We start from the raw sequence: 27162 nt of genomic DNA on the forward strand, positions 1-27162 counted from the left end.
ATGGAAAATGGAGAGAAAAGGGGGGAAAAAGAAGGAAATGAGGGAATAGGGAGGATGGAAAAATGAGGAAAGGAAAAGAAGGAAAAGGGAGCGAAAAGTGGGAAAGGAAAAGCAGGAAAAGGGAGAGGAAATGAAGGGAAAGGAGGAAAAATGGGGAAAAGAGGAAAGGAAAGAAGGAAAAGGGAGGGAAAAGTGGGAAAGTAAGGGAAAAAAAGGAAAATTAAGGGAAAATCAGGAAAAATGAAGGAAAATGAGGAAAAAGTGGGAAAAGGCGGAAAGGAAAATTGGGATAAGGGGGGAAAGAGTGGAAAAGAAAATTGGGAAGAAGGGGGGAAAGAGAAGAAGGAAAAGAAGGAAGAGAAGGAAAATGGAGGGAAAAGAAGGAAAAAGGGAAAAGAGAAGGAAAATGGAAGGAAAAGAAGGAAAAAGGGAAAAGGGAAAAGAAGGAAAAGAGGAGAAGAAAAGCAGAAAAGAGGGGAAGAGAGATGAAGGAAAATGGGAAGGGAACAATTCCCGAATTCCCAAAATAATTCCCGAATTCCCAAAATACTTCTGAATTCCCAAATAATTCCTGAAATCCCAAAACAATTCTGGGATTGCAAATAATTCCAGAATTCCCAAATGCCAAAAAAATTTCATGATTCCCAAATAATTCTCAAATAATTCTCAAAGACTTCTTGAATTCCCAAAAAATTCTGGAATGCCCAAAAAAATTCCAGAGTTCCCAAACAATTCCCAAATTCCGAAATAATTCTGGAATTTCCAAAATAATTCTTCAATTCCCAAATAATTCTTGAATTCCCAAAAATTTTCCAAAGTCCCCAAACAATTCCTGAACTCCCAAATAATTCCTGATTTCCCAAATATTTCTTGAATTCCAAACAATCCCCAAATTCCCAAAGAATTCTTGAATCCCCAAATTCCGAAATAATTCTGAATTCCCAAAATAATTCTTCAATTCCCAAAATAATTCTTGAATTCCCAAAAACTTTCCAAAGGCAAAAATAATTCCAATTTTCCCAAATATTTATTGAATTCCCATAAATTCCAAAATTCCAAAGAATTATTGAATCCCCAAATTCCCAAAGAAGTCTGGAATTCCAGACCAGTTCCGAAATAATTCCTGAATTCCCAAATAATTATTGAATTCCAAATTCCCAAATACTTCTGGAATTCCCAAACAATTCCCGAGTTCCCAAATACATCTCGAATTCCCAAATAATTCCCGTATTCCCAAATAATTCCCAAATTCCCAAATAATTCCCAAATTCCCAAATAATTCCCAATAATTCCCAAACAATCCCCATTTCTGAAGCAATTCCCAAATTCCCGACCAATTCCCAGATTCCCAACCAATTCCCAAATTCCCAAATTATTCCCCAAATTCTTCTGGAATTCCCAACCAATTCCTGAATGTCGGCACAGGCGCCGGCCAGCGCCGGAGCCACGCCGAGGATCGGCTCTTCCAGCGCCTTTTTTCGGATACAACCGCTGGTCCCGGCCCGTTCCAACACTTCCGACGTCGTCATCGTCCGCTTCGGCCTCTCCATCGCCCAGCTCATCGACGTGGTAATTCCCATCGTTCAAGTTTCCCGGGATTCTGTGGTCGAAATTCCTGGAAATTCCCAGGATTCTGTGGTCGAAATTCCCGGGATTCTGTAGCCGAAATTCCCGGGATTCCGTGGTTGAAATTTCTGTCGGAATTCCTGGGATTCTGTGGTCGTGATTCCCGGGATTCTGTGGTCAAAATTCCCGGGATTCTGTAGCCGAAATTCCCGGGATTCCATGGCTGTGATTCCTGGGATTCCGTGCTTGAAATTCCCAGGATTCCGTGGTTGAAATTCCCGGGATTCCGTGGCCGTGATTCCTGGGATTCCATGCTTGAAATTCCTGGGATTCCATGCTTGAAATTCCCGGGATTCTGTGGTCGTGATTCCCAGGATCCTGTGGTTGAAATTCCCGGGTTTCCCCAGCGGTAATTCCCAGGATTCTGAGGTGAAAATTCCCGGCATTCTGTGGTTGAAATTCCCGGGATTCTGTGGTCGAAATTCCTGGGATTCAGCAGCCAAAGTTCCTGGGATTCTGTAGCCAAAATTCCCGGGATTCCGTGGCCGTGATTCCTGGGATTCCGTGCTTGAAATTCCCGGGATTCCGTGGTTGAAATTCCCGGGATTCCGTGGTTGTAATTGCCAGGATTCCACAGCCATGATTCCCGGGATTCTGAGGTAAAAATTCCCGGGATTCCGTGGCTGAAATTCCTGGGATTCTGTGACTGAAATTCCTGGGATTCCGTGGTTGAAATTCCCGGATTCCATGGCTGAAATTCCTGGGATTCTGAGGTTGTCATTCCCAGGATTCCATGGCTGAAATTCCTGGGATTCTGAGGTTGTAATTCCCAGGATTCCGTGGTTGAAATTCCCGGGATTCCACAGCTGAAATTCCCAGGATTGCATAGCCATGATTCCCAGCATTCCGCGGTCAAATTTCCCGGGATTCTGCGGTCAAAATTCCCGGGATCCCGTGGTTAAAATTCCCGGGATTCCGCAGCGTTAATTCCTGGAATTCCGCATCCATCCACTCCCACCTTGTGTAATTCCCGGGATTCCGCATCCAGCTGTCCCCCATCCCTCTATCCCCCATCCCGTATCCCGTTATCCCTTTACCCTTTATCCCCCATCCCCATATCCCGTATCCCGTTATCCCTTTATCCCTTCATCCCCCATCCCTCTATCCCCATATCCCCATATCCCCATATCCCGTTATCCCTTTATCCCTTCATCCCCCATCCCTCTATCCCAATTTCCCGTTATCCCATATCCCGTTATCCCTTTATCCCTTCATCCCCCATCCCTCTATCCCCATATCCCATTATCCCTTTATCCCTTCATCCCCCATCCCTCTATCCCCCTACCCCATATCCCATAGCCCGTTATCCCTTTATCCCCCATCCCTGTATCCCTTATCCCTTTTTCCCTTTGTCCCACTGTCCCTGTGTCCCTCTATCCCATATCCCATATCCCTATATCCTCTATCCCATATCCCTTTATCCCTCTATCCCATATCCATTTATCCCTATATCCCCCTATCCCCCATCCCTATATCCCTCTATCCCATATCCCATATCCCCCTATCCCTATATCCCATATCCCTTTATCCCCCATCCCTATATCCATTATCCATTTAACCCTTTATCTCTCATCCCTTTATCCCTCTATCCCTATATCCCATTATCCCCATAACCCAAATCCCTTTATCGATTTATCCCACTATCCCCCTATCCCTATATTCTCTATCCCATATCCTTTTATCTCTCTATCCCATATCCATTTATCCCCTCTATCCCCCTATCCCATATCCCTTTATCCCTCTATCCCATATCCATTTATCCCTATATCCCCCTATCCCCCATCCCTATATCCTCTATCCCATATCCCTTTATCCCTCTATCCCATATCCATTTATCCCTATATCCCCCTATCCCCCATCCCTATATCCTCTATCCCATATCCCTTTATCCCTCTATCCCATATCCATTTATCCCTATATCCCCCTATCCCCCATCCCTATATCCCTCTATCCCATATCCATTTATCCCTATATCCCCCTATCCCCCATCCCTATATCCCTCTATCCCATATCCCATATCCCCCTATCCCTATATCCCATATCCCTTTATCCCCCATCCCTATATCCATTATCCATTTAACCCTTTATCCCTCATCCCTTTATCCCTCTATCCCTATATCCCATTATCCCCATAACCCAAATCCCTTTATCGATTTATCCCACTATCCCCCTATCCCTATATTCTCTATCCCATATCCTTTTATCTCTCTATCCCATATCCATTTTTCCCTATATCCCCCTATCCCCCTATCCCATATCCCTCTATCCCTTTATCCCCCTATCCCATATCCCATATCCCCTCTATCCCTTTATCCCCCTATCCCACATCCCTCTATCCCTTTATCCCCCTATCCCATATCCCATATCCCTCTATCCCTTTATCCCCCTATCCCCATCCCCTATCCCATATCCTTCTATCCTTTATCCCCCCATCCCTATATCCTCCATCCCATATCCCTTTATCCCCCATCCCCTATCCCATATCCTTTATCCCACAATTCCTATATACCTCCATCCCTATATACTTTATCCCACATCCCATATCCCATATCCCACATCCCATATCCCGTATCCCATATCCCCTATCCCACAGCCCACATCCCATATCCCAAATCCCAAATCCCTTTATCCCAAATCCCCTATCCCATATCCCATATCCCGTATCCCATATCCCCTATCCCACAGCCCATATCCCGTATCCCATATCCCCTATCCCACAGCCCACATCCCATATCCCAAATCCCAAATCCCTTTATCCCAAATCCCCTATCCCATATCCCATATCCCGTATCCCATATCCCCTATCCCACAGCCCACATCCCATATCCCATATCCCAAATCCCATATCCCATATCCCACATCCCTTTATCCCACTATCCCATATCCCAAATCCCATATCCCAACTCCGTTTATCCCATATCCCCTCTCCCCTATTCCATATTCCATAGCCGACATCTCTTTATCCCTGATCCCATATCCCTTTATCCCACTACCCTTATATCCCACATCCCATATCTTAAATCCAATATCCCATATCCCACATCCCATATCCCAAATCCCTTTATCCCAAATCCCATATCTTAAATCCAATATCCCATATCCCACATCCCATATCCAAAATCCCTTTATCCCAAATCCCATATCTTAAATCCAATATCCCATATCCCACATCCCATATCCAAAATCCCAAATCCCTTTATCCCATATCCCATATCCCGTATCCTGTATCCCATATCCCACATCCCTTTATCGCACTATCCCATATCCCAGTTCCCATATCCGAAATCCCTTTATCCCATATCCCCTAACCGCTATCCCATATTCCATATCCCACATCCCTTTATCCCTTATCCCATATCCCTTTATCCCACTATCCTTATACCCCACATTCCATATCCCCTATCCCACATCCCAAATCCCATATCCCATATCCTACATCCCATATCCAAAATCCCTTTATCCCAAATCCCAAATCCCATATCCCAAATCCTAAATCCCATATCCCATATCCCATATCCCATATCCCATATCCCATATCCCATACCCCAAATCCCAAATCCCTTTATCCCATATCCCCTATCCCCTATCCCATATTACATATCCCATATCCCTCATCCCATATCCCATATCCCAAATCCCTTTATCCCATATCCCCTATCCCATATCCCATATCCCACATCCCATATCCCATATCCCACATCCCATATCCCAAATCCCTTTATCCCATATCCCAAATCCCAAATCCCTTTATCCCAAATCCCAAATCCCATATCCCATATCCCATATCCCATATCACATATCCCATATCCCAAATGCCATATCCCATATCCCAAATCCCTTTATCCCATATCCCATATCCCATATCCCATATCCCATATCCCATATCCCATATCCCAAATGCCATATCCCATATCCCACATCCCAAATCCCATATCCCATATCCCATATCCCATATCCCATATCCCATATCCCAAATGCCATATCCCATATCCCAAATCCCTTTATCCCATATCCCATATCCCCTATCCCCTATCCCATATTCCATATCTGACACCCATTTATCCCTTATCCCATATCCCTTTATCCCACTATCCCTTTATCCCAAATCCCATATCCCAAATCCCTTTATCCCCAAATCCCTTTATCCCCCATCCCTCTCTCCCATTTCCCGCTCCCTCCCGGCGCCGTTTCCCGCCAAACCCAATTCCCTGCTGCCCTCTAGCGGCCACAAATCCCGGGAAAACTCATCCCAGGAGCCGGTCCCGGAATTTTGGGGCCCACTGGAATCGTGGGATCCCAGGAATTTTGGGATCCCAGGAATTTTGGGACAATCCCCCGGCATCTCCCGGCTCATCCCTGTTTCCCACCGCAGGATGAGAAGAACCAGATGATGACCACCAACGTCTGGCTGAAGCAGGTGGGAGACGGAACCGAGCCATTTGGGAATGGGATTTGGGATTTGGGAATGGGATGTGGGATTTGGGAACGGATTTGGGAGTGGGAATTGGGAGTGGGATTTGGGATTTGGATTAGGGATTGGGATTTGGGAGTGGGATTTGGGAGTGGGATCTGCTCCATGGATCTGCTCCATGGAACTGCTCCACGGCTCTGTTCCATGGCTCTGCTCCGTGGCTCTGCTCCATGGCTCTGCTCCATGGAACTGCTCCATGGCTCTGCTCCATGGAACTGCTCCACGGCTCTGCTCCATGGCTCTGCTCCGTGGCTCTGCTCCATGGATCTGCTCCATGGAACTGCTCCATGGCTCTGCTCCATGGCTCTGCTCCGTGGCTCTGCTCCATGATTCTGCTCCATGGATCTGCTCCATGGATCTGCTCCGTGGATCTCCTCCATGGATCTGCTCCATGGCTCTGCTCCGTGGCTCTGCTCCATGGCTCTGCTCCATGGATCTGCTCCATGGATCTGCTCCGTGGCTCTGCTCCGTGAATCTGCTCCATGGATCTGCTCCGTGGCTCTGCTCCATGGCTCTGCTCCGTGGCTCTGCTCCATGAATCTGCTCCGTGGCTCTGCTCCGTGGCTCTGCTCCATGGATTTGCTCCGTGGATCTGCTCCATGAATCTGCTCCATGGATCTGCTCCGTGGCTCTGCTCCGTGGCTCTGCTCTGTGGATCTGCTCCGTGGCTCTGCTCCATGGATCTGCTCCATGGATCTGCTCCATGGATCTGCTCCGTGGCTCTGCTCCATGGATCTGCTCCATGGCTCTGCTCCTTGGATCTGCTCCATGAATCTGCTCCGTGGCTCTGCTCTATGGCTCTGCTCCATGGATCTCCTCCATGGATCTGCTCCATGGATCTGCTCCATGGATCTGCTCCATGGAACTGCTCCATGAATCTGCTCCGTGGCTCTGCTCCGTGAATCTGCTCCATGGATCTGCTCCGTGGCTCTGCTCCATGAATCTGCTCCGTGGCTCTGCTCCGTGAATCTGCTCCATGGATCTGCTCCGTGGCTCTGCTCCGTGGATCTGCTCCGTGGCTCTGCTCCATGGATCTGCTCCGTGGATCTGTTCCATGGATCTGCTCCATGGATCTGCTCCGTGGCTCTGCTCCATGGAACTGCTCCATGGATCTGCTCCATGGATCTGCTCGGTGGATCTGCTCCATGGATCTGCTCCATGGATCTGCTCCGTGGCTCTGCTCCATGGAACTGCTCCACGGCTCTGCTCCATGGAACTGCTCCATGGATCTGCTCCATGGATCTGCTCCATGGATCTGCTCCATGGATCTCCTCCATGGATCTGCTCCACGGCTCTGCTCCATGGAACTGCTCCACGGCTCTGCTCCATGGCTCTGCTCCCTGGCTCTGCTCCATGGCTCTGCTCCATGGCTCTGCTCCATGGATCTGCTCCATGGCTCTGCTCCGTGGCTCTGCTCCATGAATCTGCTCCGTGGCTCTGCTCCATGAATCTGCTCCCTGGATCTGCTCCATGGATCTGCTCCGTGGCTCTGCTCCATGGATCTGCTCCATGGCTCTGCTCCATGGAACTGCTCCATGATTCTGCTCCATGGATCTGCTCCATTGGCTCTACTCCATGGATCTGCTCCGTGATTCTGCTCGGTGGATCTCCTCCATGGATCTGCTCCCTGGCTCTGCTCGGTGGCTCTGCTCTATGGCTCTGCTCCATGATTCTGCTCCATGGATCTGCTCCATGGATCTGCTCCGTGGCTCTGCTCCATGGATCTGCTCCATGGCTCTGCTCCGTTATTCTGCTTCATGGATCTCCTCCATGGATCTGCTCCATGGATCTGCTCCATGGCTCTGCTCCGTGATTCTGCTCCATGGCTCTCCTCCATGGATCTGCTCCATGGCTTCGCTCCGCGCGTCCCGGCAGGAATGGAGTGACTACAAACTGCGCTGGGATCCGGCGGAGTACGACAACGTCACCTCCATCCGGGTGCCCTCCGAGATGATCTGGATCCCGGATCTTGTCCTGTACAACAAGTGAGTGATGCTGCCGGGACCGAGAATTCCTGGGAGAGCTGGGAATTCCCTAAATTCCTACCCCCAAATTCCTTCCTAATTCCCTTCCCTTCCCTGAATCCCTTCCCTAAATCCCTTCCCTAAATCAATTTCCTTCACTTCCCATTGCTTCCATTCAAATCATCCCATCCCATCCCATCCCATCCCATCCCATCCCCTCCCACCTTCAACTCTTCTGTGACCAAGGCTCATCCCAAGACTCATCCCAAGCCCATTCCGTTTTCCAGCGCCAACAGTGAATTCTCCGTGACCCACATGACCAAGGCGCACCTGTTCTCCTGCCCCCATCCCATTCCATCCCATCATCCCATTATCCCATTATCCCATTATCCCATTATCCCATCCCACCTTCATCCCTTGTCCAACGAAGGCTAATCCCAAGCCCATTCCCTGTTTTCCAGCACCGACGGCGAGTTCGCCGTGGCCCATGGGACCAAGGCCCACCTGTTCTTCTGTCCCATCCCATCATCCCGTTATCCCATTATCCCATTATCCCAATATCCCATTATCCCATTATCCCATCCCACCTTCATCCCTTCTCCAACCAAGGCTCCTCCCAAGGCCATTCCTGACCATTCCCAGCCATTCCCTGTTTTCCAGCACCGACGGCGAGTTCGCCATGACGCACATGACCAAAGCCCACCTGTTCTCCTGCCCCATCCCATCCCATCCCATCCCATTATCCCATCCCACTGATCCCATCCCATTATCGAACCCAACCTTCATCCCTTCTCCAATCAAGGCTCATCCCAAGGCTCATCCCAAGCCCATTCCCTGTTTTCCAGCGCCGACGGCGAGTTCGCCGTGACCCACGGGACCAAGGCCCACCTGTTCTCCTGTCCCATCCCATCATCCCGTTATCCCATTATCCCATTATCCCAATATCCCAATATCCCATTTTCCCATCCCACCTTCATCCCTTGTCCGACCAAGGCTCCTCCCAAGGCCATTCCTGACCATTCCCGGCCATTCCCTGTTTTCCAGCGCCGACGGCGAGTTCGCCGTGACACACATGACCAAGGCCCACCTGTTCTCCTGCCCCATCCCATCCCATCCCATTATCCCATCCCAACTTCATCCCTTCTCCAACCAAGGCTCATCCCAAGCCCATTCCCTGTTTTCCAGCACTGACGGCGAGTTCACCATGATGCACATGACCAAGGTTCACCTGTTCTCCTGTCCCATCCCATCCCATCCCATCCCATCCCATGGATCCCATTATCTCATTATCCCATTTTCCCATTATCCCATCCCACCTTTATCCCTTATCCAACCAAGGCTCCTCCCAAGGCCATTCCTGACCATTCCCAGCCATTCCCTGTTTTCCAGTGCCGACGGCGAGTTCGCCGTGATGCACATGACCAAGGCCCACCTGTTCTCCTGCCCCATCCCATCCCATCCCATTATCCCATCCCAACTTCATCCCTTGTCCAACCAAGGCTCATCCCAAGCCCATTCCCTGTTTTCCAGTGCCGACGGCGAGTTCGCCATGACGCACATGACCAAGGCCCACCTGTTCTCCTGCCCCATCCCATCCCATCCCATCCCATCCCATCCCATGGATCCCATTATCTCATTATCCCGTTATCCCATCCCACCTTCATCCCTTCTCCAACCAAGGCTCCTCCCAAGGCCATTCCTGACCATTCCCAGCCATTCCCTGTTTTCCAGCACCGACGGCGAGTTCGCCATGACGCACATGACCAAAGCCCACCTGTTCTCCTGCCCCATCCCATCCCATCCCATCCCATCCCATCCCATCCCATCCCATTATCCCATCCCACTGATCCCATCCCATTATCGAACCCGACCTTCATCCCTTCTCCAATCAAGGCTCATCCCAAGGCTCATCCCAAGCCCATTCCCTGTTTTCCAGCACCGACGGCGAGTTCGCCGTGACCCACGGGACCAAGGCCCACCTGTTCTCCTGTCCCATCCCATCATCCCGTTATCCCATTATCCCATTATCCCAATATCCCATTATCCCATTATCCCATCCCACCTTCATCCCTTGTCCAACCAAGGCTCCTCCCAAGGCCATTCCTGACCATTCCCAGCCATTCCCTGTTTTCCAGCACCGACGGCGAGTTCGCCATGACGCACATGACCAAAGCCCACCTGTTCTCCTGCCCCATCCCATCCCATCCCATCCCATCCCATTATCCCATCCCACTGATCCCATCCCATTATCGAACCCGACCTTCATCCCTTCTCCAATCAAGGCTCATCCCAAGGCTCATCCGAAGCCCATTCCCTGTTTTCCAGCACCGACGGCGAGTTCTCCGTGACCCACATGACCAAGGTTCACCTGTGTTCCTGTCCCATCCCATCCCATCTCACGGATCCCATTATCTCATTATCCCGTTATCCCGTTATCCCATCCCACCTTCATCCCTTGTCCGACCAAGGCTCCTCCCAAGGCCATTCCTGACCATTCCCGGCCATTCCCTGTTTTCCAGCGCCGACGGCGAGTTCGCCGTGATGCACATGACCAAGGCCCACCTGTTCTCCTGCCCCATCCCATCCCATCCCATCCCATTATCCCATCCCACTGATCCCATCCCATTATCGAACCCGACCTTCATCCCTTCTCCAATCAAGGCTCATCCCAAGGCTCATCCCAAGCCCATTCCCTGTTTTCCAGCACCGACGGCGAGTTCTCCGTGACCCACATGACCAAGGTTCACCTGTTCTCCTGTCCCATCCCATCCTATCCCATCCCACGGATCCCATTATCTCATTATCCCATTTTCCCATTATCCCATCCCATCTTCATCCCTTCTCCAACCAAGGCTCCTCCCAAGGCCATTCCTGACCATTCCCGGCCATTCCCTGTTTTCCAGCGCCGACGGCGAGTTCGCCGTGACGCACATGACCAAGGCCCACCTGTCCTGGGACGGGACGGTCAAGTGGGTGCCGCCGGCCATCTACAAGAGCTCCTGCAGCATCGACGTCACCTTCTTCCCCTTCGACCAGCAGAACTGCAAGATGAAGTTCGGCTCCTGGACCTACGACAAGGCCAAGATCGACCTGGAGAACATGGACCACCAGGTGGACCTCAAGGACTACTGGGAGAGCGGCGAGTGGGCCATCATCAACGCCGTCGGCACCTACAACTCCAAGAAGTACGACTGCTGCACGGAGATCTACCCCGACATCACCTTCTACTTCGTCATCCGGCGCCTGCCGCTCTTCTACACCATCAACCTCATCATCCCGTGCCTCCTCATCTCCTGCCTCACCGTCCTGGTCTTCTACCTGCCCTCGGACTGCGGCGAGAAGATCACGCTCTGCATCTCCGTGCTGCTGTCCCTCACCGTCTTCCTGCTGCTCATCACCGAGATCATCCCGTCCACCTCGCTGGTCATCCCGCTGATCGGCGAGTACCTGCTCTTTACCATGATCTTCGTCACCCTCTCCATCATCATCACCGTCTTCGTGCTCAACGTGCACCACCGCTCGCCCAGCACCCACGCCATGCCGCGCTGGGTCCGGAGCTTCTTCCTGGGTTTCGTCCCGCGCTGGCTCTCCATGAAGAGGCCGCCGGCGCTGCCGCCGCTGCCCGAGGGCGCGGCGGGACAATACGACCGCCCCGGGACGCGGCTCAGCACGTCCCGGTGCTGGCTGGAGACCGACGTGGATGACAAGTGGGAGGAGGAGGAGGAGGAAGAGGAGGAGGAGGAGGAGGAAGAGGAGAAGACCTATCCCAGCCATCCCGTGGAATCCCAGGAAGCCCAGTTCCGCTACAGCCAAGGCGGGAAAGCGTCCGGAGGTTCGGGATCCCACGGATCATCCAAGAGGAAGGAGGAGGAGGAGGAGGAGAAGGAGGAGGGGGAGGAAGGCTCTGAGCAGGGCTTGGCGCTGTCTCCCAGAATTCTGAAGGCCCTGGAGGGGGTGCAGTACATCGCGGACCACCTGCGGGCCGAGGACGCCGACTTCTCCGTGAGTTCTGGGATCACGGATGGGGCTGGAGATCCCAAAATTGGGAAGGGCAGTTCTGGGATGCAGATTTGACTCCTGAGATCCCAAAACTGGGAAGGGCAGTTCTGGGATCACAGATGGGGCTGGAGATCCCAAAATTGGGAAGGGCAATTCTGGGATCCGTGGATGGGGCTGGAGATCCCAAAATTGGGAAGGGCGGTTCTGGGATCCATGGATGGGGCTGGAGATCCCAAAATTGGGAAGGGCAGTTCTGGGAGCCGTGGATGGGGCTGGAGATCCCAAAATTGGGAAGGGCAGTTCTGGGATCTGTGGATGGGGTTGGAGATCCCAAAATTGGGAAGGGCAGTTCTGGGATGCAGATTTGACTCCTGAGATCCCAAAACTGGGAAAGGCAATTCTGGGATCCGTGGATGGGGCTGGAGATCCCAAAATTGGGAAGGGCAGTTCTGGGATCCGTGGATGGGGCTGGAGATCCCAAAATTGGGAAGGGCGGTTCTGGGATCCGTGGATGGGGCTGGAGATCCCAAAATTGGGAAGGGCAGTTCTGGGATCCACGGGTGGGGCTGGAGATCCCAAAATTGGGAAGGGCAGTTCTGGGATCCGTGGATGGGGCTGGAGATCCCAAAATTGGGAAGGGCAGTTCTGGGAGCCGTGGATGGGGCTGGAGATCCCAAAATTGGGAAGGGAAGTTCTGGGATCTGTGGATGGGGCTGGAGATCCCAAAATTGGGAAGGGCAGTTCCGGGATCCGTAGTTGGTTCCCAAGGACCCAAAACCAGGGAGAAGATCCATGATCCATCTCCCACCTCCATGGACATTCCCGGTGGGCAGGACCAGTCAAGGGTTCCTCCAGCTCCTGTTGGCTTTGGGAATGTTGGAGATCCCTCTCCCACCCTTGGCACCGGGCTCAGAGGACGCATTCCCGCTTTTCCCAATGTGGATTTGGAAAACCCTGGGTGGGATCAGCTCTGCCTTGGAGATCTCCATCCCCCCCCTCAGGATTTCTCGGAAAACTCCAAACTTTTCCCAGAAACGCGGTGTCTCCTCACCCTGAGGAGATTCCCAGGAAGCTCTGGGTGGTCTCCTAATCCCACGATTTTCCTGGGAAGGGATTCCCGAGGGATTCACCGCCCTTTTCCCGCCGGCAGGTGAAGGAAGACTGGAAGTACGTGGCCATGGTGATCGACCGGATCTTCCTCTGGATGTTCATCATCGTCTGCCTCCTGGGCACCGTGGGGCTCTTCCTGCCGCCCTACCTGGCCGGGATGATCTAGGATCGGGCCGGGACGCGGTGGGAACGGTGGGAATGGTGGGAATGGTGGGAATAGTGGGAATGGTGGGAATGGCGGTGACCGCATCCCGCCGGACGCCGGTGGGGACGTGGAGCTGTGGAAAAATCTCCAGCGGGAATGGCGGTCGGAGGAAGGGATGGGGTGAGGGGTGGCCTGGGGGCGGGTGTGTCCGTGGATGAGGTGGGATATGGACATGACCCCACCATCCCACCATCCCAGGAGTTTGTGGGACAGGGATTATGTGGATGGTCCATGCAGAAGGAACACGGACCTGATCCTATAATCCCATGATCCCATAATCCCATGATCCCATAATCCTGTGATCCCACCATCCCACCATCCCAGGAAGTTGTGGGACAGGGATTATGTGGATGGTCCATGCAGAAGGAACTCAGACATGATCCTATAATCCCATGATCCCATAATCCTGTGATCCCACCATCCCACTATCCCAGGAGTTTGTGGGACAGGGATTATGTGGATGGTCCATGCAGAAGGAACACGGACCTGATCCCATAATCCCATGATCCCATAATCCTGTGATCCCACCATCCCACTATCCCAGGAGTTTGTGGGACAGGGATTATGTGGATGGTCCATGCAGAAGGAACATGGACCTGATCCTATAATCCCATGATCCCATAATCCCATGATCCCATAATCCTGTGATCCCATCATCCCACCATCCCAGGAGTTTGTGGGACAGGGATTATGTGGATGGTCCATGCAGAAGGAACACAGACATGATCCCATAATCCCATGATCCCATAATCCCATGATCCCATAATCCCATGATCCTATAATCCTGTGATCCCACCATCCCAAGAGTTTGTGGGACAGGGATTATGTGGATGGTCCATGCAGAAGGAACACAGACATGATCCCATAATCCCATGATCCCATGATCCCAGAAGGTCATGGAATAGGGGAAAACACTTTGGGTTGTCCTTGCAGAAGGGATATGGACATGATCCCATAATCCTGTGATCCCACCATTCCACCATCCCAGGAAGTTGTGGGACAGGGATAATGCTGTGGATGGTCCGTGCCGACGGACATGATCCTATAACCCCATGATCCCATAATCCCATGATCCCACCATCCCAGGAGGTTGTGGGACAGGGATTATGTGGATGGTCCATGCAGAAGGAACACAGACATGATCCCATAATCCCGTGATCCCATAATCCCAGGAGGTTGTGGGACAGGGATAACACTTAGGGGTTGTCTTGCAGAAGGGACACAGACATGATCCCATAATCCCATGATCCCACAATCCCGTGATCCCATGATCCCAGAAGGTCATGGGATAGGGGATAACACTTTGGGTTGTCCGTGCAGAAGGGATATGGACATGATCCCATAACCCCATGATCCCATAATCCTGTGATCCCACCATCCCACAATCCCAGGAGGTCATGGGACAGGGATTATGTGGATGGTCCATGCAGAAGGAACACAGACATGATCCCATAATCCTGTAATCCCAGGAAGCTGTGGGACAGGGAATAACACTTTGGATGGTCTGTGCAGAAGGAACATGGATGTGATCCCATAATCCCATAATCCCGTGGTCCCATAATCCTGTGATCCCATAATCCTGTGATCCCACAATCCCGTGATCCCACAATCCCATGACCCCAGGAAGTCGTGGGACAGGGATAATGCTGTGGATGGTCCGTGCAGAAGGAACACGGACATGATCCCATAATCCCATGATCTCATAAACTGTGCTCATGGATCCATCCCAATACTCCCAATCCCACCTCCGATCCCAAATCTCCTGGCTCTGACGCCTGCTCTGATCCAGCTTTTCATTCCCAGCTTCCATAAATCCTCCGGACTGCTGGGAGCACTTTCTCCATTTTTCCATGCTCTTGAGGAACACCAGGATTTTTCCTGGTCCGTTTTTCCCTCCTGGAGCGCGACCGGGAGGATTTCAGGGAAACGCCTGGAGCTTTCTGGAGCGAAACCAGTCGGAATTAACGGGGTCACGGAAGGACAGGCACATCCCGAGGGTGTCCCTGCCGCTTCCGGAGCCTCCGGAGCTGGCAGAGGGGCGGATCAGGCGCGGGGACACGTTTGGGGAATGTCCAAGCAGGATCAGGCCAGGAGCTCCTGGATATGGAGAGGGATCTCCCGGGAAGGTCGTGGCTGGTTCGATTGGAGCTGCGTCACTCCAGGGGGAATGGGTTTTACCAGGACACTGGCAAAATCTGGGAATTACGGAATTATTTGGGTTGGGAAAACTCTCGGAGATGGAGTCCAAGCGTTCTCAGCACTGCCGAAGCCGCCCCTGATCCGTGTCCTACCAAATCCACAGGGATTTAAATCCATCCAGGAATGGGGCCTCCACCTCTGCCCAGGGCTGGAAAAACCTCTCCGTGCAGGAATTATTCCCAGTATCCCATAAATAATTCCCAGTATCCCATAAACCTCCCCTGGCACAGCTGGAGGCCGTTCCCTCTCATCCCATCCCTCGTTCCCTGGGAGAAGATCCCGATCCCACCCGGCTCCACCCTCCTGGCGGGGAATTCCAGAGGGAGAAGCTCCCTCAGGATTCTCCTTTTTTCCAGGATTTTCCCCAGCTCCGGCTCCCTTCCCAGCTCTACTCCCTTCCCTGGACACGCTCCAGCCCCTCCAAATCCTTGGAATGAGAGGCCACCACCACAAACTCTGGGGTGACCCCAAATGTGGCCTTGACCCTTCCACCCTTTTTTTGGGGAAGCCCCACGTTGGGCATGGAACGCTCATCCCATTCCACGGGCAATTCCATTCCCACCATCCCAAGAAGCCTCGTGGACCACCCCAACCCTTCCTCTTCCCAAGGAAACCATTCCTCTTCCCACGGAAATTCCAGGAAGAACAGGCCACGGCAGGATTTGGCGCACGGTTTATCTCAGCCGGAGGGGAAAAAACCCAAAAACCTGGGAAAACTGCGGGAAAAACGCTGGGGGAAAAGCCCGAACCGCCCGGTTCCCAACCGGAAGCACGAACCCCGCCGGAGCCGCGGTTTTGCCGGCGGCGCTGACACAAAACTCAGGAATAACGCAGGTGGAAGAGGCACCGTTCTCCAGGTTTGTGTCCCCCCGTCAAGGCCGCCATCCATGGTGGGCGGGGGGGGGGTTCCCATCCCTCCCGGAATTCCGCAGGCTCTGGAAGCGGCTCCTGCTCGCCGTCGTTAAATAAACTCTTCCATACAACGTCCAAGGGAAACGCCGGCGGTCCCCGCGGACGCGGGAATTCCAGCTTCCCCCCAAAATCCGTGCCCTCGGCTCCCGGCACGCTCCAGGTCCCCGTCCCGCCGTGCCGCCCGCGGCCGTCCGCGCTCAGAGGATGGATCCATGGATGCGCCGCCGGCTGCCGGGAAGCCGCCGAGATCGATCCCGCCACACCCCTTCCAAACCCCTTTTTCCAAGGAAAACCCCACCGGATGCCTCCCGTCTTCCGAAGAGCAACGCGACACTGACAGACACGAGGCGGCTGCAGGAGGAGCGGGAAGAGGGAGAGCGGGAAAACCGCGGGAGACACACACCAAAAAAAAAAAAAAAGCCGAGTCCTCCCGGATCCGCCGGCGTCGCTCCGGACTTTTTTTGTCCCCCCGCTCCGTCATTCCGAGCACGGCTTCACCAGCTTGGCCTGGAGCTTGGCCTGATCCACGGCGTCCAGAAGGTTCTTGGCGTCCACGGCCAGGGCGTGGGAAGCCGTCAGCATCTGCCGCTGGAATTCCGCGCTGAGGGAAGTGCCGGAATTCTGCTGCGCCAGGCGCATCTTGCTGATGAGGTTGGCCAAGTCCTTGTTGAGGAGCTTCTGGGTGCCCTCGATCTGGGCGGGATTTTTCGGGAATTCAGGAGCGGAATTTTTCGGGAATGCCATACGGGGCCCCCCCCCCCGCCCCCAACCCCGTTCCCAGCGTTCCTACCTCGGTGCGGGAAGAGGACGGGAGGTTGGGAAGGATCTCGTCGACGCTCCCGATCAGCTTCCGTAGGGAAAGGCCGATGTTCTGCGGGAAGGAAGGGTTGGGGTGGATCCAGGGGAGTTCCCGGTGGGAAGAGTTTGGGTGGCTGAGGGGAGGATTCCGTTCGGGAGAAGGGAATGGTGGGAGAATCTCCAACCGTTGAACCAAGGATCCAAGGAAGGAGATGGGAATGCTGGGATTGCCCCACCATTGATCCAAGGATCCAATGGAGAAACTGGGAATGCTGGGATTGCCCCACCATTGATCCAAGGATCCAGTGGAGAAACTGGGAATGCTGGGATTGCCCCACCATTGATCCAAGGATCCAGTGGAGGAACTGGGAATGCTGGGATTGCCCCACCATTGATCCAAGGATCCAATGGAGAAACTGGGAATGCTGGGATTGCCCCACCATTGATCCAAGGATCCAATGGAGAAACTGGGAATGCTGGGATTGCCCCACCATTGATCCAAGGATCCAATGGAGAAACTGGGAATGCTGGGATTGCCCCACCATTGATCCAAGGATCCAGTGGAGAAACTGGGAATGCTGGGATTGCCCCACCATTGATCCAAGGACCAATGGAGAAACTGGGAATGCTGGGATTGCCCCACCATTGATCCAAGGACCAATGGAGAAACTGGGAATGCTGGGATTGCCCCACCATTGATCCAAGGATCCAGTGGAGGAACTGGGAATGCTGGGATTGCCCCACCATTGATCCAAGGATCCAATGGAGAAACTGGGAATGCTGGGATTGCCACCATTGATCCAAGGATCCAGTGGAGAAACTGGGAATGCTGGGATTGCCCCACCATTGATCCAAGGATCCAATGGAGAAACTGGGAATGCTGGGATTGCCCCACCATTGATCCAAGGATCCAGTGGAGAAACTGGGAATGCTGGGATTGCCCCACCATTGATCCAAGGATCCAGTGGAGAAACTGGGAATGCTGGGATTGCCCCACCATTGATCCAAGGATCCAGTGGAGAAACTGGGAATGCTGGGATTGCCCCACCATTGATCCAAGGATCCAGTGGAGAAACTGGGAATGCTGGGATTGCCCCACCATTGATCCAAGGATCCAATGGAGAAACTGGGAATGCTGGGATTGCCCCACCATTGATCCAAGGATCCAGTGGAGAAACTGGGAATGCTGGGATTGCCCCACCATTGATCCAAGGATCCAATGGAGAAACTGGGAATGCTGGGATTGCCCCACCATTGATCCAAGGATCCAGTGGAGAAACTGGGAATGCTGGGATTGCCCCACCATTGATCCAAGGATCCAATGGAGAAACTGGGAATGCTGGGATTGCCCCACCATTGATCCAAGGATCCAGTGGAGAAACTGGGAATGCTGGGATTGCCCCACCATTGATCCAAGGATCCAATGGAGAAACTGGGAATGCTGGGATTGCCCCACCATTGATCCAAGGATCCAATGGAGAAACTGGGAATGCTGGGATTGCCCCACCATTGATCCAAGGATCCAGTGGAGAAGCTGGGAATTGGTTCAAGGATCCCATGGAGCAGCTGGAAATGTGGGAATTGCTCCCATCATGGATCTCAACATCCAAGGAAGGAGCTGGAAGTGTTGGAGACTCCCATCATTGATCCAAAGATCCAGTGGAGGAGTTGGGAATGCTGGGATTGCTCCCACCATGGATCCAAGAACTCAACGGAGGAGCAGGGAATTGGTTCAAGGATCCCAAGGGGGAGCTGGGAATGCTGGGATTGTCCCACCATGGATGCAAGGATCCAATGGAGAAACTGGGAATTTGGAATTGCTCCCACCATGGATCCAAGGACCCAGTGGAGGAGTTGGGAATGTGGGAATTGCTCCCACCATGGATCCAAGGATACAATGGAGAAATTTGGAATGCTGAGATTGCTCCCACCATGGATTCAAGGATCCAAGGAAGGAGCTGGAAGTGTTGGAGACTCTCCCACCATTGATCCAAGGACCCAATGGAGGAGCTGGGAATGTGGGAATTGGTCCCACCATTGATCCAAGGATCCAAGGAAGGAGCTGGAAGTGTTGGAGACTCCCATCATTGATCCCAAGATCCAAGGAAGGAGTTGGGAATGTCAGAATTGCTTCCACCATCGATCCAAGGATCCAAGGAAGGAGCTGGAAATGTTGAAGACTCTCCCACCATTGATCAAAAGATCCCATGGAGAAATTGGGAATGTGGGAATTGGTCCCACCATCGATCCAAGGATCCAAGGGAGCAGCTGGAAATGTGGAAATTGCTCCCACCATGGATCCAAGGATCCAAGGAAGCAGCTGGAAATGGGGGAATTGCTCCCACCATGGATCTCAAGATCCAAGGAAGGAGCTGGGAATGTGAAGACTCTCCCACCATTGATCCAAAGATCCAATCGAGAAATGGGGAATGTGGGAATTGGTCCCACCATGGATCCAAGGATCCAAGGGAGGAGTTGGAAATGTGGGAATTGCTCCCACCATGGATCCAAAGATCCAAGGAAGGAGCTGGAAGTGTTGGAGACTCTCCCACCATTGGATCCAAAGACCCAATAGAGGAGCTGGAGATTGGGAATTCCTCCCACCGTGGATCCAAGGATCCAGTGGAGGAGCTGGAATGTTGGAGGTTCCACCATTAATCCAAGGACCCAGCGTAGCAGCGGGAAATGTGGGAATTGCTCCCTCCCATGGACACAACCCCTTCCCAAGATGGCAGGAGCTGCTCAGGAGATGGATTCCCACCCCCCTCTCCTGTCCGCCACAGAATTCCAGGGCAATTCCTGCCCACCTTGACCACCAGGATGTATCCCTCGGGAGGCACCAGGCTGATCTCGTTCTTCAGCTGCAGCACGGCCCGGACCAGATCCGTGACATTCCCGTAGACCGGATCATCCGTGCGGTCCAGGTTGGCCGTAGGCGCCGGCTGGATGGACTGACAGAAAACAGGGATAACGGGATCAAGTGGATCCCGGGGAAAACGGGCACAGACCGGCATCTGTCTGCCGAGGTTGTGGTGTTCCCATCCCGGGGAGTGGCCGAGGGAAGGTTGGGATGGGGTTTGGAGCCACCTGGGAGAAGTCGGGAATTCCATGCCCATGGAATGGGGTGGGATTGGAGGTTCCTTCCCAAGGAAACCGTTCCAGGATTCTGGGATCAGGGATGCTTGGAACCGGTCCAGAGGGATTTTTTATGGAATTTGGGGATGGAAAAGGGAAGGGAGAACCTTCCTGGAGTCCCGAATTCCCAGTGAAGCCCCTGGATCCCGAAATTCTTTCTCCAGGGGGAATCGGGATGGGGATGGATCCAATCCCAGGCTGGAGAGCTGGGAATGTGCAGCTGGATCAGGAAAGGATCCAGGGAATCCTTGGAGCCGCTTCCCGATCCCCAAGGGGCTCCAGGAGAGCTGGAATTTGGGGAAGGGCTGGAGGGCCAGGAGCCAGGGAATGGCTTCCTGTGGGAAAGGGGAGCCTGGGATTTTGAGATCTTGGGAAGAAATTCCTGTCTGGGCTGGAATTCCCAGAGAATCCCTGGATCCCTGGGAATATCCAAGGGTGGATTTGGTTCACCCTGGGATTGGGGTTGGAATGGGATGGGATGGAACGTCCATGGATCCCATCCCAAACCATTCCGGGATTCTGGGATCAAGGACACTCAGGATCCATCCCGAGGGATTTTTATGGAATTTGGGGATGGAAAAGGGAAGGGAGAACCTTCCTGGAGTCTTCCCGAATTCCCAGTGAAGCCCCTGGATCCCGAAATTCCTTCTCTAGGAGGAATTGGGATGGAGGTGGATCCAATCCCAGGCTGGGAGAGCTGGGAATGTGCAGCTGGATCGGGGAACGATCCAGGGAATCCTTGGAGCCGCTTCCCGATCCCCAAGGGGCTCCAGGAGAGCTGGAATTTGGGGAAGGGCTGGAGGGCCAGGAGCCAGGGAATGGCTTCCAGTGGGAAAGGGGAGCCTGGGATTTTGGGATCTTGGGAAGGAATTCCTGGATCCAGAGAATCCCTGGGTCCCTGGGAGTGTCCAAGGAAAAGCTGGAGAATCCCAGGATTCTGTGGAATGACCTTGAAAGTCCCTCCTCACTCAAACCATCCTGGAATTCTTTGGGAAGTCCTGGACAGCCCCAGCCACGATCCTGATCCCAGGCACGATCCCGATCCCGTCTGACCCCTCTGGAGCTGGGAACGGCCGGAAAATTCCCACCCCGTGGATTCCGGAGGCGGAAAAGGAGGATGAGGATCCATCCCCGGTCCTACCTGTGCCCCAAGTCTCGGAGGCTTCTGGGGGGGCCCCGTGAATTGCGCTGAGGGAAAAGAAGGAAAATCATTCCCGAGGATCCCAGGGAAATGCGGGAATCTGCAGAATCCCGGGGTCTGGGCCACGTCCCCTCCCCAACCTTCCCTGCCCCATCCCAGCTTCCCTCGGGACCGCAATCCCAAATTTCCCGGGGAAATGTGGGATTTCACTGATGGAGCATCCAGGGAAAGATTCCCAAGTGGGAATTCCGGGGTGGGAATCAGCAGGAACTCACTGTAATCCGTCTCCTTCTCTGGGAGAAGCTGAGGAGGGAAGGAAAATCGGGAATTAGAGGACCCAAAATTCGGGATGGAGGGAGGAAGAGCCCCAAAATTTGGGATGGAGGGGAGGGAAGAAGGAGGAAGCGACCCAAAATTCGGGATGGAGGGAGGAAGAGCCCCAAAATTCGGGATGGAGGGAGGAAGAGCCCCAAAAATTCGGGATGGAGGGAGGAAGAGCCCCCAAAATTCGGGATGGAGGAAGGGAAGAGGGAGGAGGTGTCGCCATTCCCTGCTGGAATGTCGGGAAGGATGCTGGATCCAACCCCCCCCCCCCCCAACCTCGGTATTTCGCATTTTCCGGATAATTAACCCAAATAAAGAAATAAATCAATATTTATCGGAAAGGGAAGGAGGAAGTCCCAGGTATTCCAAAAAAAAAAAAAAAAAAAAAAAAAAAAAGAAAGAAAGGGGGTGGATTTTCCAGGGATGTCTGGAATCACTCACCGGAGGAATGTTGTTGTTCAGGAACACCTTGGGATCCTGGAAAAGGGGGAAACGATGGTGTGAGGCGTGGAGAAATAGGGAAAAATGGGGAATAAAAGGGTGGGAAAGAGGGAAAAAAAGAGGGAAATCGGGGAAAAAGGGGGGTGGAAATGGGAGGGGAAAGGGGAAAAAAAGGAGGAAAAGGGGGGAAAGGGAAAAAATGGGGGAAAAGGAGGTGAAATGAGAAAAAGGGGGGAAAGGAAGGAAAAGGGGAAAAATGGGAGAAAAATGGGAGGGAAAGGGAGGAATAAAGGGGGAAAGGGGGAAAATGGAAGGAAAAATGGGAAAAGGGGGGGAAGGGAGGAATAAAGGGAGGAAAAGGGGGAAAAAGGGAGGAAGGGGAAAAAAGGAAAAATGGAGGAAAAAGAGGAAAATGGGGGAAATGTAGGAATAAAGGGAGGGAAAAGGGGGGGGAAAAGGGGAAATGGGAGGAAAAAGAGGAAAATGGGAGGGAAAAGAGGGAAAAGGGGGGGAAATGTAGGAATAAAGGGGGGGGAGGAAAAGGAGGGGAATTGGGCGGGGAAAGGGGAAAAAGGAGGAGAAAAATGGAGGAAAGGAGGGGAAGGGGGGGAAATTGGGGAAAATTATGAAAATGGGGAAAATGAGGAAAAGGGAGGACAAGGGGGAAAAGGGGGGGGAGGGAAAAAAAGGGAAAAATGGGAGGAAAATGGGAACAAAGTGGGGAAATGGAGGAATAAAGGGAGGGAAAAGGGGAAAAGGGGAAAAAGGGGGAAAGCAGGAAAAATGGGGAACAGGTGGGGAAAGGGGTGGAAAATGGGAGGGGAAAGGGGAAAAAAGGAGGAAAAAGGCAGGGAAAGGGAAAAAATGGGGGAAAGGGAGGAAATGAGAAAAGGGGAGGAGCAGGGGAGGAAGAGGAATAAAAGGGGAAAAAAAGGGAAAAATGGGAGGAAAAAGGGGAAAAGGGAGGGAATGGTGGAGAAGGGGAAAAATTGGGGAAAAGGGGGGAAATGGGAAGGGAAAGGGGAAAAAAGTGGAAAAGGGGGGGGAAAGGCTAAAAATGGGGAAAAGGGGGGAAATGAGAAAAAGGGGGGAAAGGGAAAAAGGGGGAAAATGGGAGAAAAATGGGAGAAAAATGGGAGGGAAAGGGAGGAATAAAGGGGGGGGGAAAGGGGGAAAATGGAAGGAAAAAGGGAAAAGGAGGGGAAGGGAGGAATAAAGCAAGGAAAAAGGGGAAAAGGGGAGGAAGGGGAAAAAAGGAAAAATGGGAGGAAAAAGAGGGAAAATGGGGCGAAATGTAGGAATAAAGGGGAGGGAAAAGGGGGAAAAGGAGAAATGGGAGGAAAAAGAGGAAAATGGGAGGGAAAAAGAGGGAAAAGGGGGGGAAATGTAGGAATAAAGGGGGGGAAGGAGGGGAATTGGGCGGGGGAAAGGGGAAAAAGGAGGAAAAATGGAGAAAGGAGGGGGAAGGGGGAAAAGGGAAAATTGGGGAAAAATCGGGAAAATGAGAAGAAGGGAGGAAAAGGGGGAAAAAGGGGAAAAAAGGGGGAAAGAGGAAAAAAGGGGAAATGGCAGGAAAATGGGATCAAAAGGGGGGAAATGGAGGAATAAAGGGAGGGAAAAGGGGAAAAAGGAGGGAAAGCAGGAAAAATTGGGAAAGGGATGGAAAATGGGAGGGGAAAGGGGGAAAAAGGAGGGAAAAAAGGAGGGGAAGGGGTGAAGGGGAAAAAAGGGGAAATGGGGGAAAAAGGGGGAAAATGAGAAAAAGGGAGGAGCAGGGGAGGAAAAGGAATAAAAGGGGAAAAAAGGGAATATGGGAGGAAAAAGGGGAAAAGGGAGGGAATGGTGGAGAAGGGGAAAAATTGGGGAAAAGGGGGGGAATTGGAGGGAAAAGGGGGAAAAAGGAGGAAAAGGGGGGGAAAGGGAAAAAATGCGGGAAAAGGGGGGAAATGAGAAAAAGGGGAAAAAGGGGAAAAATGGGAGAAAAACGGGAGGGAAAGGGAGGAATAAAGGGGGGGAAGGGGGAAAATGGAAGGAAAAATGGGAAAAGGGGGGGAAGGGAGGAATAAAGTGAGGGAAAAGGGGAAAAAGGAAGGAAGGGGAAAAATGGGAGGAAAAAGAGGAAAATGGAGGGGAAATGTAGGAATAAAGGGAGTGAATTGGGAGGGGAAAATGGGCAAAAAGGAGGAAAAAAAGGAGGAAAGGAGGGGATTGGGAGGGAAAATTGGGGAAAATTATGAAAAATGGGGAAAATGAGAAAAAGGGAGGACAAGGGGAAAAAGGGGGGGTGGGGAAAAAAGGGAAAAATGGGACCAAAATGGGAACAAAGGGGGGAAATGGAGGAATAAAAGGAGGGAAAAGGGGGAAAAGGGGGAAAAGGGGGAAAGCAGGAAAAATGGGGAACAGGTGGGGAAAGGGGTGGAAAATGGGAGGGGAAAGGGGAAAAAAGGAAGAAAAAGGCAGGGAAAGGGAAAAAATGGGGGAAAAGGGAGGAAATGAGAAAAGGGGAGGAGCAGGGGAGGAAAAGGAATAAAAGGAGGGAAAAGGGAAAAATGGGAGGAAAAAGGGGAAAAGGGAGGGAATGGTGGAGAGAGGGAAAAATTGGGGAAAAAGGGGGGGAAATGTAGGAATAAAGGGAGGGAAAAGGGGAGGGAAAAGGAGAAATGGGAGGGAAAAAGAGGGAAAACGGGAGGAAAAGGAGGAAAAAATGGGGGAAATGTAGGAATAAAGGGAGGGAAAAGGGGGGAATTGGGAGGGGAAAGGGGAAAATAGGAGGAAAAAAGGAGGAAAAAAGGAGGAAAGGAGGGGAAGGGGGGAAAAGGGAAAATTGGGGAAAAATCGGGAAAATGAGAAGAAGGGATGAAAAGGGAGAAAAAGGAGGAAAGAAGAAAAAAGGGAAAAAATTGGAGGAAAAATGGGATCAAAAGGGGGAAATGGAGGAATAAAGGAGGGAAAAGGGGGGAAAGCAGGAAAAATGGGGAAATGGATGGAAATGGGAGGGGAAAGGGGGAAAAAGGAGGGGAAAAGGAGGGAAGGGGTGAAGGGGAAAAAAGGGGAAATGGGGAAAAAGGGGGGAAAATGCGAAAAAGGGAGGAGCAGGGGAGGAAAAGGAATAAAAGGGGAAAAAAAGGGAAAAAAATGGAGGAAAAAGGGGAAGAAAGGGAGGGAATGTGGAGAAGGGGAAAAAATTGGGGAAAAGGGGGGGAATTGGGAGGGAAAAGGGGGAAAAAAGGAGGAAAAGGGGGGGGAAAGGGAAAAAATGCGGGAAAAGGGGGGAAATGAGAAAAAGGGGGGAAAGGGAAAATGGGAGAAAAATGGGAGAAAAATGGGAGGGAAAGGGAGGAATAAAGGGAGGGAAAAGGGGGAAAGGAGAAATGGGAGGAAAAAGAGGGAAAACGGGAGGAAAAGGAGGAAAATGGGGGAAATGTAGGAATAAAGGAGGGAAAAGGGGGGAATTGGGAGGGGAAAGGGGAAAAAAAGGAGGAAAAATGAAAGGGGAGAAGAAAGGGAAAAGGGAAAGGGAAAGGAAGAAGGGAAAGGGAAAGGGAAGGGAAAGGGAAAGGGAAAGGGAAAGGGGAAAGGGAAAGGGAAGGAAAGGAAAGGAAGAAAGGAAAGGAAAGGAAAGGAAAGGAAAGGAAAGGAAGAAGGAAAGGAAAGGAAAGGAAAGAAAGGAAAGGAGGGAAATTGGGGAAAATTAGGAACTAAATGGGGAAAATGAAGGAAATGGGAGGACAAGGGGAGGAAAAGGAGGGGGGAGGGAAAAAAAAGGGGAAAATGGGAGGAAAATGGAACAAAGGGGGGAAATGGAGGAATAAAGGGAGGGAAAGGGGGGAAAGGGGGAAAAGGGAGGAAAAGGGGGGGATATGGGAGGGGAAATGTGAAAATGGGAAAAGAAAAATGGGGATGAAAGGGGGGAAAATGAGAAAAAAAGAGGAAAAGGGGGGGTGAAGGGGGAAAAAGGGAAAATGGATGAAAAAGGGGGAAAAGGGGGAAAAGGGCGGAAGGGGAAAAAAGGAAAAAATGGGAAAAGGGGGGAATTGGGAAAGGAAAGGCGAGAAAAGAGGGAAAGGGGTAAAGGGGGAAAAAGGGAAATGGGGGAAAATGAGGAAAAAGGAAGAAAATGAGAAAAAGGAAGCTAAGGCGGGGATTAACAAGGGGGGAAAGGGAGGAATAAAGGGAGGAAAAAGGGAAAAAAGGAGGGACAGGGAAATAAAAGGAAAAATGGGAGGAAAAAGAGAAAAAAGGGGAGGAAATGGAGGAATAAAGGAGGGGAAAAGGGGAAAAAGTGGGGAAGGGGAAAAAAGGAAAAAATGGGAGGAACAAGGGGGGGGAAGGGAGGGAAATGGAGGAAAAAAGGGGGAAAATGGGGAAAATGGGAGGGGAAGGGGAAAAAAGGAAGGAAAAAAAGGAGGGAAAGGGGAAAAAAGGGAAAATGGAGGAAGAAGAGGAATAAAGGGGGGGGAAATGGAAGGAAAAAAGGGAGGGAAACGGGGTAAAAAGGGAAGGGGAAGAAAGGAAAAAATGGGGGGGAAAGAGGAAAAAAAGGGGGAAATGGAGGAAAAAAGAAAGGAAAAGGGGGGAAAGGGGGAAGGGGAAAAAATAGAAAAATGGGAGGGAAAAGGGATAGAAAGCAAGGAATAAGGGAGGAAAAAGGGAGGAAAAATGTGGGCAAAAACAGGAGGAAAAGGGGGAAATGAAGGGAAGTGCAGGAAAAAGTGGGGAAAAATAGGGAAAAGTGGGGGAAAATGAGGAAAATTCAGATTTTTCCGAATCTCTCTAGGGAGAGTATGGAACATTTTCCAGGAAGGGAGCAGCACAGGATCCAGGAATGTGGGATGGG

At 52.0% G+C, this 27162-nt stretch overlaps 2 protein-coding genes across 3 annotated transcripts in view; one reads left to right on the forward strand and one right to left on the reverse strand.

Moving 5' to 3' along the window:
* The first annotated feature begins 1454 nt into the window (after positions 1–1454).
* Positions 1455–13448, forward strand: CHRNA2 (cholinergic receptor nicotinic alpha 2 subunit). The gene is made up of 5 exons (XM_068186680.1): positions 1455–1569; positions 5999–6043; positions 7973–8082; positions 10965–12063; positions 13211–13448. The coding sequence occupies exons 2-5, from the start codon at positions 6014–6016 to the stop codon at positions 13334–13336; spliced, it is 1365 nt and encodes a 454-aa protein (XP_068042781.1). The 5' UTR covers positions 1455–1569; positions 5999–6013; the 3' UTR covers positions 13337–13448.
* Positions 13449–16963: 3515 nt separating this feature from the next.
* PTK2B (protein tyrosine kinase 2 beta) overlaps positions 16964–27162 on the reverse strand; it is a 46067-nt gene continuing 35868 nt past the window's right edge. For both annotated transcript variants that reach the window (XM_068183099.1, XM_068183098.1), the window contains 6 exons: positions 22326–22361; positions 21836–21863; positions 21561–21607; positions 20092–20235; positions 17277–17357; positions 16964–17179 (listed from right to left, as the gene is read on the reverse strand). In XM_068183099.1, coding sequence (XP_068039200.1) covers positions 16964–17179; positions 17277–17357; positions 20092–20235; positions 21561–21607; positions 21836–21863; positions 22326–22361 — 552 coding nt within the window. The remainder of the gene's footprint in view (positions 17180–17276; positions 17358–20091; positions 20236–21560; positions 21608–21835; positions 21864–22325; positions 22362–27162) is intronic.

The sequence above is a fragment of the Anomalospiza imberbis genome, chromosome 3 (genome assembly GCF_031753505.1).
Source record: "Anomalospiza imberbis isolate Cuckoo-Finch-1a 21T00152 chromosome 3, ASM3175350v1, whole genome shotgun sequence".
In the NCBI taxonomy this organism is placed as follows: Eukaryota; Metazoa; Chordata; class Aves; order Passeriformes; family Viduidae; genus Anomalospiza; species Anomalospiza imberbis.